The 17,899-nt window shown below is 37.8% G+C and overlaps 1 protein-coding gene across 1 annotated transcript; it reads left to right on the top strand.

Moving 5' to 3' along the window:
* Positions 1 to 2,308: 2,308 nt before the first annotated feature.
* On the top strand, positions 2,309 to 4,978 carry socs3a (suppressor of cytokine signaling 3a). Its single transcript, XM_063018508.1, has 2 exons — positions 2,309 to 2,433; positions 3,294 to 4,978. Exon 2 carries the CDS (start codon positions 3,359 to 3,361, stop codon positions 3,968 to 3,970), a length of 612 nt encoding a protein of 203 aa, XP_062874578.1. The 5' UTR covers positions 2,309 to 2,433; positions 3,294 to 3,358; the 3' UTR covers positions 3,971 to 4,978.
* Positions 4,979 to 17,899: the final 12,921 nt, after the last annotated feature.

Below are 17,899 nucleotides of genomic sequence, written 5' to 3'. Positions count from 1 at the left end.
GAATTGTATAACGCTGATTAGCATGTCTGGGAAATACTACACCTCAGTGTTTGTATTATTCATGCGCTCAGTAAGCCACTTACTCATGTCATTGGGAAAGGGAGAGGTTTACAAGCTTAGCCTCAGGGGACTTGCACATTTCTGTCTATGCATTTGCGTAGATATTTGAGTATATACAGTCTTTCTTTTCTTAGAGGCAAAAATATACATCAATGTCTCAACACCCAAACACATAAAACCCCAAAGCTAATGTCTAAAAATGGCCTGAAAATGACATTTGCCGCTGAAGCAGAAGTATGCAGGGGAAGATCAGTTTTGCCTTCTCTCTTGGTCACCACACTGTGTTCAAGTCTCAGCATGAACGGTTTAGGTCAGTGTTTATACACCAGACAAAGAATGTTCAGTTTAGCTCCACAGAACCGACTCAAACTTTCCTTGGGTGGAAGGATGGAATATTTCATTTCCAATATTTACTACCCAATTCAGTTTTTTTCAGTTTCTACTGAAACACAGACTGTTTCAGTTCCCCTTTCCAGTTCACAGCAGATTAATTCGCAGCAACTGGAATTTTTACAAGTTAATACGTAACCCACAAGGCATTATTACATGCTACCAAGGGTGATGTGGATGCTCAGAAAACAACGCTTGGACACATGATGTACAAGAGTCATCCAGCCAATCTCTGACTCCGGAAAGTTTTTAAACAATGAATCATATTCCAGAGTACATGATTAAAGAATTAGTGACTCTAACAGGTACATATTTTAAGGCTAGGCACTGCCTGGTTCATAATTGATATTTTTATTTACCCTATACTGCCCAATTGGGGTTGTGGTCACCTGCCACAAGCCACAAGTTTCTCCACGTCAAACATATCAATTGATATCTTAATGGGCCTCAATTAAACAAGACAATAACAAGACGAGGCCTTTCTCAAACTGCTGCCACCAAGTATTGTATATTTTGACCACAGAATGTGTACTGGACAGTTCAGTGAGCTATTTTGAGCTCAGTTGGTGTAAAGCACTTAAACATTTGACTCCAAAGCAGCAGTGGAGACTCTCTGACAGGCAGAATTTGGTTTGGCAGATACTAAGAAGATGCTACAGCTGACTACCAAAGGCCCAACTGTAATGGTTTCATCTAGGTGCCTTAGTTCCATGTGTTGAGAAATGTTTTAACATATACCAATATGTTAGGTGTTTTGTGTATGAGTGAGGTGATTTTCATTTAGGTTATTTCTCTCAACTTTGCTGTGGGTTTAATTCAACACCATGTTTTCTTTTCTCTTTTCAGAGTCAACATTTGCCTTTTAATAAGTAAAATATGAAGGAGGTACAGCACACACTGTTCCTTTCTAGAACAGAAAGTCCACTCCTAAAAACTCACACAGAGACAATTAATGCAGAATTATTCACTACAGATTTCCTAACCAATAGTAGTAAATCATGGCAGAGTCAGCACAGAACACTTCACCCATTGCCACAATTCACATGAACAATAGTAGCATCACTGACATGATTCAGAGTTAAGGTTTGCATTTTATGCTCATTTTAAGGATTGTAGTCCTTTCTTCAGTGTGATATGGTTCACCTTCTGTGGTTTCTAAACTTCTAAACTTGCCTTTGTATTGCTTGTGGCTTAGTTTAATGGTCACTGTCAATGTACCTCTTTTTATATGGGCACAAAAAAGTCACCCGATGTAGTCCATCAATCACCAACAATGAACTGATGTGCCACAAAGATAAATAACATTATAAAACTTTATTATGTACACAATCAAATTCATAATCTAATATGCTGTAAATATATATATATATATATATATATATATATATATATATATATATACTGTATATGACCAAAAGAAAGTTGTTTTTAGACCCAACAAAACATACATGTAAAGGTCTTAATTCTTTTCTTAATAACTTAAAAAACCATAGAAAATGAACAGCTGATTGACTTTGACTGCATGTGTTTAACATATGAAGTTAATTTGACACACAAACATTTCCCACGTTGCCATGTCACTTTGTTTACGCTGTGATCAGAAGTGATCCTCCTTGGTAGTGAACTTTCTGTAAAAGAGCTGACTTCTCTTTACTGGAGGAACAAGGAGAAAGAGAAAGACAGTAAGGGAGGGAGGGAGGGGGAGAGTTCCCGTGAATAACAGGAATACGCATTAAAAGAACTTACAGCCCGAGATTACTGGAACGGCCGGAGGCGGAGCTTAAACTTTAGAGGCGGAGCTTAAACTCACTACATTACAGACTGCAGCTGGTGAGTTCAGTTCATTCACGCACAACCAGAGAACAGTGTGTTACCCATGGTGAACACTGAACAGCTCAGGGTTTGCTACACAAATTACAGGACTGGGTACTAACAGCTGACTGAGTATCTCGGATAAGCTATAGTTCCTTGCTTGATCATAAGGTAAGCTTTTTTTTTATACTACACAGTTTTAAGACCACCAATAGTAACACAACTTTATATTACAAGCAAACTTAGACGAGTACCATTAGTCTTCAATCAAAAGCAAAGTACACTCTCAAATGTTTTATATTTGGAAACTTTGAGAAAAGTATCTAATAGAATCAGTTGTATTTGTGGGGAAACAATAATCATAACAAGGATAAAACTGTTACAGGCTAATTAGAGTCTAATTAGGAATAACTTTATAAATATAACTTATTTTATAGTTTAGAAGTACAATTAAAGTCTACAGTCAAAAACAAAGTACAGCTTTTACCTAGCATTCTAAAGAGTTCTGAAGTTAGTCTTGTACTTGTAGTGGATTCGAACTGTATAACCTCCATTTATTAAGAGTAAACAAGAACTATTATTAACGGGAAATAATTATGATTCGGATCCTTAAATAAAAATGGTTTTACAAAGATCTACTATTTTTATGACTGCATCAAAGCAGATGTTTTACAGTTATACTATAAAAACCTATTGACTGACACAAGTTTGATTAGATATAAATAAAAAAGGATAAAAATAGAAAAGAAACAAATATTAAATAGGTAAATAAAATACCCAATTATGGTCTACTGTATTTGTAGTGTTGCTTTGTGTCTTGTCCCACAAAAAAATTAATTTCCATCAAAACCAATTTTATACTATTAGAAAGCATCTTACAAAAGAACTAGCCACCTTGTATTAATGACTAACCTGCACCAGCCCTGTCCAACGTCGACGTGTCTTAACTCCTCGCCCACCTTAAGTATCTATGATTCTATGAGTAACAGCTGACTGGATTCTAATGACACAACTCTCTCTTTCCTCCTTAGATTCCTATCCCTCACAGTAATCATCCAGACGTTCATGCCAACTGAAGGTGTGTGTTTGTAGCATCATGGTCACTCACAGTAAATTTGACATGGTGATGAGCAGCCGCCACCTCGCCCCTCATCGCTACAAGACATTCAGCTCAAAGCTGCAGTACCAGATGGTGCTGCGGGCAGTATGTCGACTCCAGGAGAGCGGCTTCTACTGGGCCTCCATTAGCGGAAAGGAGGCGGGTGCCATGCTTGCCTCGCAGCCTAGCGGTACCTTTCTCATCCGTGACAGCGCAGACCAGCAGCACTTCTTCACGCTTAGCGTCAAGACGCCGTCAGGCACCAAAAATGTCCGTGTCCAGTGTGACAACTACGCCTTCTTCCTACAGACAGAGCCTGAGGGTGAGCGGGCAGCACCACGCTTCGACTGCATGCTCAAGCTCGTGACCCACTACATGTTCTCAAAAAGGGATGCTACAGCCAGAGGCAACCAGCGAAGTGCATACTACATCTACTCAGGAGGGGAAAAGGTACCTTTGGAACTGCTCAGGCCCTTATTAACCACCATGGCCTCACTAAAGCACCTGTGCAGAAAGACAGTCAACGGTCACCTGGATGTTTCAAACAAGAGTGAAGAGCTACCTCTGTCACTCAAGAACTACTTGGAGGAGTATGATGCTTCTATTTAAATGATAAGAAAGATGAGCAGCTGATGAATGAAACTACAGAATGGAGTAAGCCAAATGTGCTGGTCTAATGTAGACACAGTGGCATCCAGGACATGAACAAGGCAGCTATCAGGACTTAAGAGATGGAAGGGAATGATCTAATGCCCATTCCAGAGATTCAGAGTGGAAGTACGGCAAAGTGGAGAAAATTTGCTGCGAACTACCACATCAACGAGCCAGCCTCTGGGGAAAAATGAACTTTAATGGACAGTCCTAACTGTTCACTATCATAATACAGCTCACTGTTTGGGGCCTATGGAAACTGCCTGGCTAAGCAAAATAATTAGCAGGTATAACAGCCAGTCTTTGTAAACAGTTGCAGTATTCCTATGATCTTGTCAGTGCCTGTAATGTGATCTACTCTTCATGCCCGCATGGGCACCAGCCTCCGCTTCTTCAGAGTTATTTATCCAAAAATTTCCACAGTTAGCGGAAACCACTCATCGCCTCTTTCCAAGTAAATATTTGTGCCTTTTATGGACAAAGAAAGAACTGAAAAACAGCATAGCACTCAAGCCAAATGGAGTAGATGATCATGAGAAATAACTGCAGGGCATTAAAATATAAATGAATGTTTTTTTTAAAACCTATGACTGTGAGAGGCAGGACCAGATCTAATCCTTGTGTTCATGTGAGGAACAGAGTAGCAAAAACAGCTTTCTAGTGAATGTATTTATTTTTTTTATTTTTTTTATTTATTTTTTTTAAACTTCTGTATTTCAAAGAAAGGGCTAAAGTTCACCCTCACTGTCTTACTTTAACAAGACATCGTTTACGTGTGAAGATTTTTTTACCTGCTGATTTAACTGTTAACGCTAGGTCTGTTTATTTTAATTCATGTGAATGGGGTAAAAAGTGAGGAGAATTGCAACAAAATGCAAGCAGACTGAAATACTTTGCACATATTTATTTTTGTACTTCATTTTGTGATAATTTATATTAAAGAGCACTATTTTTCTATAAAAGAAATCTTTGTGTTTGTGTTGACTTTCAATTTTTCAAATGACAAACTTAAAAACATTACCAGCTCCGTTACTAGCTATAACAGTTTAAGTTAAGTAATTTATATTATGAAGCACTTAGGGAGTGAGTGTTCAATAATACTCTATTAATTAGCAACTAGCTTTTGCCTAATTAGCTTTAATAGTATTTGAGGTTTAAAAAGGCTGTTTTTACATACAGCTACATCAAAAGTAGCAACAACAAGACAAAAACTTAGCCTAGACCAAATAGCATTAGCCACAAGTGCCTTAATTATTAGCTCAATTAATTATTTATACTGTTTTAGTTATATTTATTTATATTTGTATTAGGACACTACGATCATAAAAGTACCTTATAAACACCAACATTGCAAAAATTACTGCTAGCTTCAACCCATTGGTTTTAGCCACTAGCTTCCCTATAGCATTTCACATGTAATTAAAGAGAACTTTATTAACAAAAAAATCATTTTGTTTGTGGCTATGCTTTAGCATTAAGAATTGCATACCAACAACATCTAGCTCAGGCCCATTATCATTGGACACGGATGTCTTCATTATTAAGTAAAATAGCATTTGAGATATAAAACAATTCTTTTAGGAAATCTCACACAACGGAAACCTGATGCTTACTGGGCATATTTGTTGTTTTAATCAAAGCAGCCCTGCTGTTGGGACTAGTATGAATCAGTGTTGATTCAGTGGTATTTACTTCTAAAAGTGGGAATGTTTCCTTCCCCCCCTTTACTGTCTAACATTTCCCGTAACGTTAGACTATTATGAGTAAGAGGACCACTGTACAGACTTGACATCACTGCATCACACAATAACTTGGATAAACAGGGTAAACTTGCCTATCGTAATAAAACTGCCATCAGTGATTTGTTACGTTAATATCCATGATGACATTTATCTTGTGTTGACTTCCAAATCACATTAGAATAAGTTTTATTTCAACAATACAAAACCTCAATTTTAAAAGTCATTTATAAAGTAAAAACCCATAACACACGCACCACTCTAACAAACAAAAACGCTCTGTTACTGTTACTCTGTTACTCTGTTAATGTTACTGTCTGGAGAATTCCACACTAAAATGCATGCAGAAGCACCAAAATAATGACTGAAGTTATTATTAACAAGAAACAGTAAATAACATGACCTTACTGTAAGTATTGTAAAAATGTAGCTTACTATAAAAAGGCAGTCGGCACTTCTGTACTTTAGACCTATAATTACCATCCATTAGTGCATTTGTGTGGCCAACAGCACAAGTTTTTGTTCATGGTTCTGTTGCGGCCCAGCAAACAAAAAACTACAGCAACGTGACTTTGAAGGTAAGAGAGTGCAGATACTAGACTGGACTGCCTGCACTCCAAACCTGTTTTCTACTAAAATCCCAGACTAAAGCAAGCCATTTTTACAACCTCAAAAATTGGGCACCCGAGTTTCCAATTACATGAAGTTGTTAAAGGGAAAGGTAATGTAACACAGTGTTAAACATGTTGCAGCCATCAACACACATAAATACATACCAGAGGGCTGAGATTTAGAGTCACGGTTCACTAGTAATATATACTAAAAGCTATGAGGTGATTAGTTAAAACATTGTATATCTTGTCTTAGTTTAGCTTAGAGACATTTCATGTACAGTGTTTACATATACACAATGACTTCTAGTTAGTACAACCGGGAATGGGTGTGTTTTGTAAGAATTTCTGTATAACTGATATGCTCTGTATAGCCTAAGGTGGGTGTTCCTTGTGTGTGTGTAAGTGGAGGATTGGCGTGTTTGCTAGGAAACCAGACAGGCTCGCTCTGATGTCTGTTTTGTGGTCGGCCCAACTTGAATAGAATACAGCTGACATTTCACCCACTCATATTAGGTCTTTTCTTACAGTGTTAGTGTCTTTTCATGCATGTTTACACAATGCACATACTTGCATTCTAGCAATCCTTAAAACGTATCATTTATTTTCACAATGACGTCAGTTTTATGAGATCTGTCACGCTACTCATGACCTAGCAGAAAGAAGTGTTTAAAAGAAGTTCTGGGTGCCTAAGCCTTATACAAACACACCACACTGACGTTGTTTTCCTCCTGGTATTTACCTAAAACAAGCATTTCTCAAGAGCAACCACAAATTTAAAACAACTTCAAGTGAGATTAAAGCCTGTCTCTTTCGAGTATGAGCAAGATGTTGTATCATTTTCTCTTAACTTGCTTGCTTTCTGTTCTCTTCCTGTAGCTTAGGGGTTTACAGGAAACCCTGAAAAAGAAAAAAAGACTTTACCTCAGGAAGCAGGTGTGAAACTGGCTGATAAGAAAACCTAAATCAAAAAAGCATGAAATCATTACTGTCAAAAACTGCTTTTAGTGGTACACACATATAAGTAGTCATCAATTCCACTGTAGCTACACTATGTGGCCAAAAGTATCAACTTTAATGCAGCTCTTCTTTATTAATGTGAAGACAAATTCTAGGTTCTGACTTTCTCCAAACTCTATGTACAACAAAAATAACAACCACCAACAACAGGAGGTTACTTACAATACCTGTTTAGGCCTTTATATATAGCACAAAGCATGATGACTCGTTAACTTAATTGTATGTTAGTTATGTTATGTAGTCCAACTGTCAGGAAACATCTAGTCATGTTTCCTCAAACAAGATTTGAGCAAGATTTTTCTTTAATTTATCAACTTTTTGTTTAAAGGAAAGTGAACACAGTTCCAAAGATAAAATACATTAATGTAGATTCAAAATTCATATTTAATAAACTCTGATTTCAAACTTCTTTGCAACCTGTGCAGCAACATCTCTAATGATGATTAAACGTAACTGTTCCTCAGTACACATTAATCATCAACAGAGAAATTCCCAATTACTGCTTTATGCATAAAATTCCAGAGAAGTGAAAATGTAATTACTCAAACACAGTCTGCCTCTGCCTCTCTCACTCAAGACTGTGATATGATTCCATGGAAATGCGGCTGAACAGCTTGAAACTACAAAAAGCCCAAAGCAAGCCCTATTACATGTAATGTTTTAAAGAGGTTGGGAGGGTTTTCTTTTTGGGCCCAATCAAGCTTCAAGAAAGCCCACACAACATTCTGTCCATGCATGACTCCACGTCAACAAGCCATGAACTGCATTTCAATTTCACCTATCTTCACTAGAAAGGCATAGTTTGGTAACATAGTAGAGGTTTGACTTGAACTAAGGAATGAGGAGGTAACAGTTTCGGTTAAAAGTATTAACCTACTACATAAATGCTAAAAAAGTCCCAATAAATTCCTGAAGGTCAGTCTGTAAATAGCTACAGGGAGAACACACTTCCTGATTATTGATTGGTACGGCCCAGCAGCAGTGACCTATGGATAAATATGTAGGGAGTTCCCCCAACAGGCCAGACAAGCTAGACAAAAGATTGCAATGACTTTTCGGACCGGGCCAGCGGGACTGGCCATAAGATAGGAAAAGGTTAAACATTGTTTTACTGTATTAAAAAAAGGCAATATGGGTTAGAGAACATATTTTTCTCTCTCTCAATCTTTCTCTCAGATTACTCCACTTTTACACTTAGATTGTTGAACTATTTTTTTCAGACTCTCGCATTATCTCAGTCTCTTACACTACCACCTCTCTCTTGTCTGTTCCAAATCATATGACCTTTGCTTAACCACACCTGGAAGATCCACAAATCCACGCCTACTTGTCTGTTCTCTTCCAAAGAAGTACCGTGCTTACACTGGTAACACTGCAGCTGTCCTTCCTTATGTCAGGTGGTACAATTACCTGGTACTGTATTAACTCCTCACCATAAACAGCAGACAGACTGGAAAGACACTTTTTGAAGAATAGTGCATTCAAGTTCATCTTCAAATGCATTAACTGAACTATTACAGCTAATGGAGGGTTTGAAAATTGAAAACATTGAAAACATTTTAGACCTCAAATCCCACATAAAGCTCCAAATACCACCTTACTAGATAGCACCACAGTTTTAGACAGCAGGCCTACAAGTGCAGTGAGCATTTTCCATTTTAGTAAAAGGACTCTTGGTTTTTTCATAAATATTTTTGTTTTTGTTTCTCATTTTATATGACATTATAGATGTGATATATTTATAAATAATAAAGCATTATAAAACATTAAAATATTTTAATCTATTTAGTTTTACATAATGTGGTGAGAAAATTAGAATAAGAGAGACAAAAAGAAAATAACAGATCAGTGTGTGACTCTATGCAAAACCGAGCCTCATATGAATTCACATCATGTAGGTGAAAAGATGCAGTTGGCTACTGCACACGTGTCGGAGGGGATGTGTGTTACTCACAGCTCTTATCGGTCATGGGTGGAAGTCAGCAAACAGGAGATAGGGAGCGAAATGCAATCTCATAAATTGGATATGACTAGATTCTGAGGAAAATTTGGTAAAAAAGGAAAAAAATTTCCAGCATTATGTCCATATAATTAAACCCTGATTCACACTGCAAAGTAATGTATTTTACTGTTGTGTAATTATATAATTCATTAATTAAGGAACTTTTTAATAATCTGCCAAACAGACTCAGTTTTTTTCTAAATAAAAATGAACCATGTTTCATGTTTTCTCATTTAGTTGAATCTGTCTTTCAGATGAATTATGCTATTCAAAAGAAATACAACGTTACTTCATGCAAACACTGGAAACACCAGAATGACAAACCAAAGGCATTGGCTTTCTTTCTTTATATTCAGCACTCACAGATGAAAGAGGCACCTCCAGTGTATTGTGCAATACTAGGCAAAGCAGACGTCTCAGTAACTTGGTTACTAAGAACAGGAACAGAGTACATGCCTCTCTAAAGTAAAATTAGCCAGAGGAGGTAAACAGCTGGGGAACTGTGAGCACTTTCGCTAAGATTAAAATAGATGTAGCTGGAATGTTCTAATGTACACAGCTCAAAACACTAATGCTATTAATTATAAACAGGAGGAACCTGTTACTGACTGAAGTAGATCACATGAACACTTGGTCATTCATTTAATTACACAAGTTGTTTGGTACCATGCTTTGTAAACTCTAGAAGCTGCCGTTTGTAAAAATCCTAGATATTCTTTTTTGTCAAGGTGTGTCTAAGTATTGCCAGTCTACAGTATATGCATAGCACATCAACAATGCTACTGTTATGAATTAGCACTAAACAGTTAATATGTCATAGTTAGTGGTGGGTCAATAGTGATTCCTTGCCATTGTTGGAATATGCTCAAGAAAGGCTTTCAAACTGTGTAAATAGAACAGGCAGGGTACAGTCAGTAACTGAATACCTACAATCCAATACAGTGCACACACAAAATAGTGGCTCTGCTCTTGGCCAAAATCTAATTTAGTACACTATTTACTATACAGGGTGGTTTTTGGCCTCTGTTTCATGTGCAGCCTAAAACAGAGAGTTTCATACTGCTATATTATTAAGTACATCATACTTTTCATACATTTCTCACGTGCATGTAAATCATACTTCAAATAAGGCTTTTAAAAACTTTCTACAACAGGGAAGCATTACAAAAATGTTTCGAGTTACAGTAAATTAGGTATTGTACTTAGTAACTTAGATGACTGAAAGATATGCAAACAGCCTGGTAATGAGGAAATCAAACTGTTCCTGTTAAAATTGTTTCAAAATTTTAATAAACTACATGAGTCACTGTAAATGTTTTACATAGTACTACGACAGATTGCAAATTCAGTGGGAATGAACAGAAACTCTGAATTATAACAAAAACTACAGTATGTTGTCAATAATTCTATCCTATAGAATAGAATCAAATTAACCTGGAGGTTCAGTTTCTTGCTACATTACATATTTAACTTACTTTTGGCCATAGAGTTTATTCTGTGCTTTGTATACAAATGTAGACAAATGACCCTCTTTTCAGCCCCCACTTGTCTGGATAGGGTATTCACAAGATCCTGGAGTGCCTCTGTAGAGATTTAAACTTTGAAGTTGGATAAAAATAATGTTGGCTCTCAATTGACGTTTCATTTGATTTAAACGGTATTCAGTGCAGTTAAGGTCTGACATTTTTTGGGGTGTAATAAAGCATTTTGTTCAAAAAGCATTTATTTATGGATCTCGCTTTGTGCACAGGGGGCACAGTCGTGCTAGGACAGGAAAAGACCTTTACCTTCAACTGTTGGAAGCAAATCCTTTATTTTATGTAATAGATTTGATATAAGTTAGCAATGGGTGTGGTTAAAAACCTTGTATTACAAAGCAGAGGAGGTCTCCACACCCTTTTGGCCTGAGCGTAGTTTAGTCAATCAAAGAAGTCACAATGCCAAGGGTAAGTCACTCCCTTAAACTTAGTCGGTGTACCAATAGCCTTTCTGACCAGTGCTGTTCTAGTTCACTGACCATCACTATGAGTGAATTGCAGATGTCATATGCAATGTGTTATACAAAAAGATCCTTTATAAAAGTTATAGAGCTGCAAAGTCTGTTAAGAGAAGTTGAAGCATTTAAGCTCTGAATTTGAATCTATGTGTCTGATGAGTGATTGGAAAACAAAAAGTTCACAAAATCTTATGTTAACAGAAGGACATAACTTCTATCACAGCTAGCACAGACCAACACCAAGATTTCATTACAACTGTAAAGCATGATTGCAGGAGAGTCATGGTTTCATGCTGCTGTACTGCCCCAGGTTTTGTACATTTTGCAGTTTTGCAACTAGGCCATAATAAGTTAAAAAAAGGTTACCAAGGAAGTGGTCTGATGAAATTTTATTGAATGTCGCAACAAAAAATTACACAAAAACATCAAAAAGTTTAAAAAGTTAAACGTTTTAATTGGGAGTATTGTGCAAACACCTCCAGGAAACATCATACCTTTTTACAGGTTTACAAAAAATTTTCAGCCTAAATTGTACATGATTAAATGTGTCTTTTTTGGCAATCTGTAGATAATCCATAAAGAAATCCATGTCATTATTAAAGAGCTAACAAACTTTGGACCCCTTTTTAATAACTAATCTCATGTTTTATTGCTTCATGTCCGGTACAGCATGTGCCCAGATGTAATCGTTCCCCGAGCACAACCATTTTCTCCAGAAACATCCAGGCACACCTTCATCTCCACCAATCTTTTTGTTCCTTTTGTAGTTGCCAGTAAATGCTGGTATGTACACATATAAACAAACACAGAACACACACACACACACACAATTAACTACAAGTGGAACTGAGAGAGGGCCACACTAGCACCTTTTACTATGGCACCTAATGCTTTCATTTTCAGTCATGCTAAAAGTATTTACTGTAAATGCCCCAAAGCAAAGAACATAAAAAAAATATCATACATTTAAGCTGAAATGAAATGAGGGCACGCAACATGACTCAGAGCGACACTGGAAGTTCAAACGGAATCATGTGGTTGATTACAGGTTCTAGTAATCCCACCAAACCACCTAGAACAGTAAAAAAACATAGATAAACCATAAACCATATCTATTTCCTCTCAGTCAGATAAAGTAACCCTAGTGCTTTACTCAAAATTCTACACTGATCTTCGGTTATTTTTAAATTATTTGTAAAGGTCCATAAATACCATAAACTTGCTAGTTCTATTTGTGTATGTATGCCTTTCTGTGTATAAAACAATTAATCATAAAATACATAAAAGCAAATGTTAGTAAAATAATGTAAAAGGTTACAAGAATGATTTAAAATGTACAGCAAACGTTTGATTACTTTGACCCAAAATTTAATATAATGAAGGTATGATTTTGCTGATTCTGGGTCAGTGGTGGGTAAACAATGAGCAACAGTTAGTCTAACATTGGCAAGGTTGGTAATTTATACTTAACCGTTGTTGGAACAGAAAAGCTATCATAAGTACCAAAAGACAGTAGGTCAGTGTTGTTCTGCAACCTGGATGGTAACACACAGTGGACTTTTTAGGTGACTTTGTCATTCTAAACAAAGGTCGCGACAATTTTGTGCCTTTAATTCACCTCACTTGCATGTTTTTGGACTGTGGGAGGAAACCGGAGCTCCTGAGGAAACCCATGCAGACACGGGGAGAACATACAAACTCCACACAGAAAGGACCCAGACTGCTTCACCTGGGGATCGAACCCAGGACCTTCCTGCTGTGAAGTGACAGTCCTACCCACCGAGCCACCGTGCCGCCTTGAGGTGAGAGTAAACCCTTGGAGTATCTGTAGAGAAACTACTGAAAGTGTGGATTAGATCCAGGTCGTGCACCCATGTTGCTGTGAAGACATACAGGGGTTGGACAAAATAACTGAAACACCTGGTTTTAGACCACAATAATTTATAAGTATGGTGTAGGGCCTCCTTTTGCGGCCAATACAGCGTCAATTCGTCTTGGAAATGACATATACAAGTCCTGCACAGTGGTCAGAGGGATTTTAAGCCATTCTTCTTGCAGGATAGTGGCCAGGTCACTACGTGATGCTGGTGGAGGAAAACGTTTCCTGACTCGCTTCTCCAAAACACCCCAAAGTGGCTCAATAATATTTAGATCTGGTGACTGTGCAGGCCATGGGAGATGTTCAACTTCACTTTCATGTTCATCAAACCAATCTTTCACCAGTCTTGCTGTGTGTATTGGTGCATTGTCATCCTGATACACGGCACCGCCATTGGATGCACATGGTCCTCCAGAATGGTTCGGTAGTCCTTGGCAGTGAAGCGCCCATCTAGCACAAGTATTGGGCCAAGGGAATGCCATGATATGGCAGCCCAAACCATCACTGATCCACCCCCATGCTTCACTCTGGGCATGCAACAGTCTGGGTGGTACGCTTCTTTGGGGCTTCTCCACACCGTAACTCTCCCGGATGTGGGGAAAACAGTAAAGGTGGACTCATCGGAGAACAATACATGTTTCACATTGTCCACAGCCCAAGATTTGCGCTCCTTGCACCATTGAAACTGGCGTTTGGCATTGGCACGAGTGACCAAAGGTTTGGCTATAGCAGCCCGGCCGTGTATATTGACCCTGTGGAGCTCCCGACGGACAGTTCTGGTGGAAACAGGAGAGTTGAGGTGCACATTTAATTCTGCCGTGATTTGGGCAGCCGTGGTTTTATGTTTTTTGGATACAATCCGGGTTAGCACCCGAACATCCCTTTCAGACAGCTTCCTCTTGCGTCCACAGTTAATCCTGTTGGATGTGGTTTGTCCTTCTTGGTGGTATGCTGACATTACCCTGGATACCGTGGCTCTTGATACATCACAAAGACTTGCTGTCTTGGTCACAGATGCGCCAGCAAGACGTGCACCAACAATTTGTCCTCTTTTGAACTCTGGTATGTCACCCATAATGTTGTGTGCATTGCAATATTTTGAGCAAAACTGTGCTCTTACCCTGCTAATTGAACCTTCACACTCTGCTCTTACTGGTGCAATGTGCAATTAACGAAGATTGGCCACCAGACTGGTCCAATTTAGCCATGAAACCTCCCACACTAAAATGACAGGTGTTTCAGTTATTTTGTCCAACCCCTGTAAGTACCATCATAAGTACACACAATCTTTTTCTCAGAAGCACCTTTATTTAAATATAAATTAAACCGTAAACAAGTATATACATGCAGTCTCGGTTCACAAAAGCACACCAAACACAAGGAAAAAAAGTTGGCAGAGATTCCAGCAGAAGAAGGAAAAAACACACACTTCCATAGAAACCACACTAGAGCACAACCAGAACACAGACGTCAGCACAAGCTGTGCTGCTTCCATAGAAACGCCCAGCGCTGCATGGAAAACCTGTTTCAGTACAGAGTGTGCTGTATTGCAGCTGTAGCTATGGCTACCACAAACGGAAGGGCCGTGCAAGTGCATGCTAATGCGCTAAACCAAGTTCGTCCCAGTTTAGTCAGTCAGTGACGTCTGAAATAACTGCTTTAAATAACAGTGTGTCATTACAGAGAATAGAAGGAACTCCTTTTATATATATATATATATATATATATTTTTTTTTTTTTTTTAATCAGTTCTGGGCATAATTGTTTCTTGTTAGCCATTTCTGGTAGATCTTCCAGAAATAATCTGCTGTCATCACACACTGACGCCCTAGCCTTGTGCACATTGTTGGTTAAACCAGTGGCTTTTAAACTGGGGTGGAAGATTGGTAAAAGAAAAAGCACCTAAATGTGGTACCTCAGAGGTCTTGAATAATTTGCATAAGAAATATGTGGACACCCTGCCTAATTATTTGGTTCAAGTACACTTATTTCTAACAGGTTCATCAAATTGAGAGTAAAAAATAAATCGTGGCAAGTTTAAGAAGGGCATTTTTCCTGTTCCAGCATGCACCCCCGTGTAAAACGTGAGGTGAATAAAGACATTGTTTTGAGACGTTTGGTCTGGAGGAACTGCACAGAACCCTGAATCTTATGTAACAACTTTGGAATTAATTGGAACTGCATTTCCAAGCCAGGCCTTCTCGTCCAACATCAGTGCCTAACCTCACAAGTGCTCTTTCAAATAAATTAGCACAAGTTCCCACAGACATACTCCAAAACCTAACAGATAGTCAACCCAAAAGAGTCGAGATTGTTAAGACCGCAACATGTTCAGGCGTCCATATATGCATGTTAGAACATCATAAAATGATTGTGGATGCTAAAGTAAAGGAAAACCAGACCAGTTCATATGCTACTATTAAAAGCTGTACTAACCATACAAGTAATGCTATACTGCATGCAATTTCCCCCCATTCCACCTCAGTTAGTAAGGCATTTTTTTTACCCTTGACAGTTTTTTGCTGCTTCTGGGATGACATCTGACCGACCACCTGGGGAAAATTTATGCATAGCATAAGGTGACAGTTTGAGTTTTCTTCTTGACCTTGGAAAGAGACCTGTGTTTAAAAGTCAATTTTGCACTATCAAGCTAGTCTTATTATGTGAGCACAGAGACGTTTTGATTTGTTACATTGAGCTGCTTTTCATTAAATGTACAAGTACAAAGACTTGTTGATATTTTAATGGGATTGAATAACCATCAACTAATGACATCTGGCTATCGATTAAAAAAATTGCTAAAAAAAAAAGAAAACTTTTGAATTTAACTGTACCTGTATCAATTACTTTTAAAAAGGAGGCTAAGAAACAAATGCTTTAGAAATAAAACAACCAATAACAAATTACACATGAGAAAAAATGGAAGTGACTAAGAACAGTAATAGTCATGCCTTATTTAGGTGTCAATAGCCCAGACTTCTCCTTTCTTGGAAAATATTACACTGATCCACTCACTGGACGTTACATCACACTGGCACGCAGTTTCCTATTATCATTAAAGAAGAATGACCACTTCCAAAACTGATCATAGCGTGTGTAGCAAGATGTGTTTAAAAAACAGGAAATATGGGAGGTATTACTGTTACAGTCTGTAAGAGTTTTGTGGTGACGGTGGAGTCTATATTCTCTTTTAATTTTGCTGATTGCAGTTACGCCGTAGTTCCATCACTCACGTGATGCTTGAAAATGTAAACACATGCAAACATGCCAGTGTTGTTTGGCTCTGACACATATTTTTCTGTAAGATATTTAGACCACAGTTGCATCCCTTCAGCCAGTACATTGTGCAGTCTATCTGTGCCTATAATTCTTAATGAGACTGCAGAACACATGGGAAGAAACTGGATTTTAACTTTGCATCAAGAATAAAAGTGATGGTCTTTATCCTCTTCAGGCCATACCACACATTTTCACTTTCACATAATTATGAGCTAAATCAGTCCACAATATTTCTGGATGATGCCGATATAACACCTCCACTTTGCATCTTAACATGCATTTTTCAGCCTTTATGTACATAATGTTTTAAACTCTAAATCTTTCAATATTGTTATGGACTGGAGATGGGGAAATCCTCAAACCTCTTGCCATTGTGTGTAAAAAGCTTCTCTCAAACTGTTGGCAAAAGTCAAACCATCCTTGCTAATAAACATCTGAGGCTTTTATTAATGCTTTTAATACTCAATGACATCTATCTATTCACCAGTTTTCATGTCAAAAGCAAACACAGTTGTTTTTAATATGTCACAAACAGACATATCCCCTGTCTCAACTATTCTGAAATGTGTTCCAAGCATTAAATAAGAAATTAGCAAATATTTACAAAAAAGTTAATAAAGTAAAATGGATATCTTTTCTTTCTACATGATTCTCTACCTTACTCAAGTTTAAGTGGTGTTTTCAATTATATACCCATATCTAAGTGGTAACACTTCAAAATGTTTATTTCTCTTCAAATGTTGGCAGCCTACTAATAAAGGTCCCACAAACCACTTTTGGGACTAAATTTTCCTTTTCACTAAATGTGAAACTGCATTTCACAGCACAGTCCTATTGAAGATAAGAAAAGTTACTTATTTTTTATTACTCTAAAAGAAAAAAAAACAGTTAGAACAAACTCAAACTTTTATCTTTGATTTTTTGTTCTGTTTTGACAAAGCTTCTACCAGTAACTCCAGCCAAATTCAAGAATGAAGCAAATGGAAAATCTGAATGATCAGCAATGCGTCTTAGGTGGTCTTTGCCTCCCTCTTCAAAATTCTCTTTGACTCACAGTGTGGAACAGACTGACCACTAACTTGTACTGTATCACCCGTTTTATTTTAAACCTCCTGCTTACAGTCATTTATTCAAAGATTTTTCATTAAGAAAACACACTCATCCCCCCAGTCAATGTCACTGCTACATTACTGTCAGGAACCCCTGCACCACAGCTTCCTGCTCTCTATTCAACTTCTTTTCCAGGAAGCACAGCTGTGTTGTCGACAGCTATGGCATGCAAAACACTGCTAGCTGAATGCCAGGTGGGTCTGAATTAGATCATTTCTCTGTGGAGAGACAGGAAATGAAATGGATGTATT

Source organism: Trichomycterus rosablanca, chromosome 22, assembly GCF_030014385.1.
Source record: "Trichomycterus rosablanca isolate fTriRos1 chromosome 22, fTriRos1.hap1, whole genome shotgun sequence".
Taxonomy (NCBI): domain Eukaryota; kingdom Metazoa; phylum Chordata; class Actinopteri; order Siluriformes; family Trichomycteridae; genus Trichomycterus; species Trichomycterus rosablanca.
Note: the sequence above shows the minus strand (reverse complement) of the source record. Positions and strands in the feature narration are given on the sequence as shown.

What these genes read in the sequence shown, in the direction of transcription:
- socs3a (XM_063018508.1), top strand. Translation starts at nt 3,359, where the DNA reads ATGGTCACTCACAGTAAATTTGACATGGTGATGAGCAGCCGCCACCTC.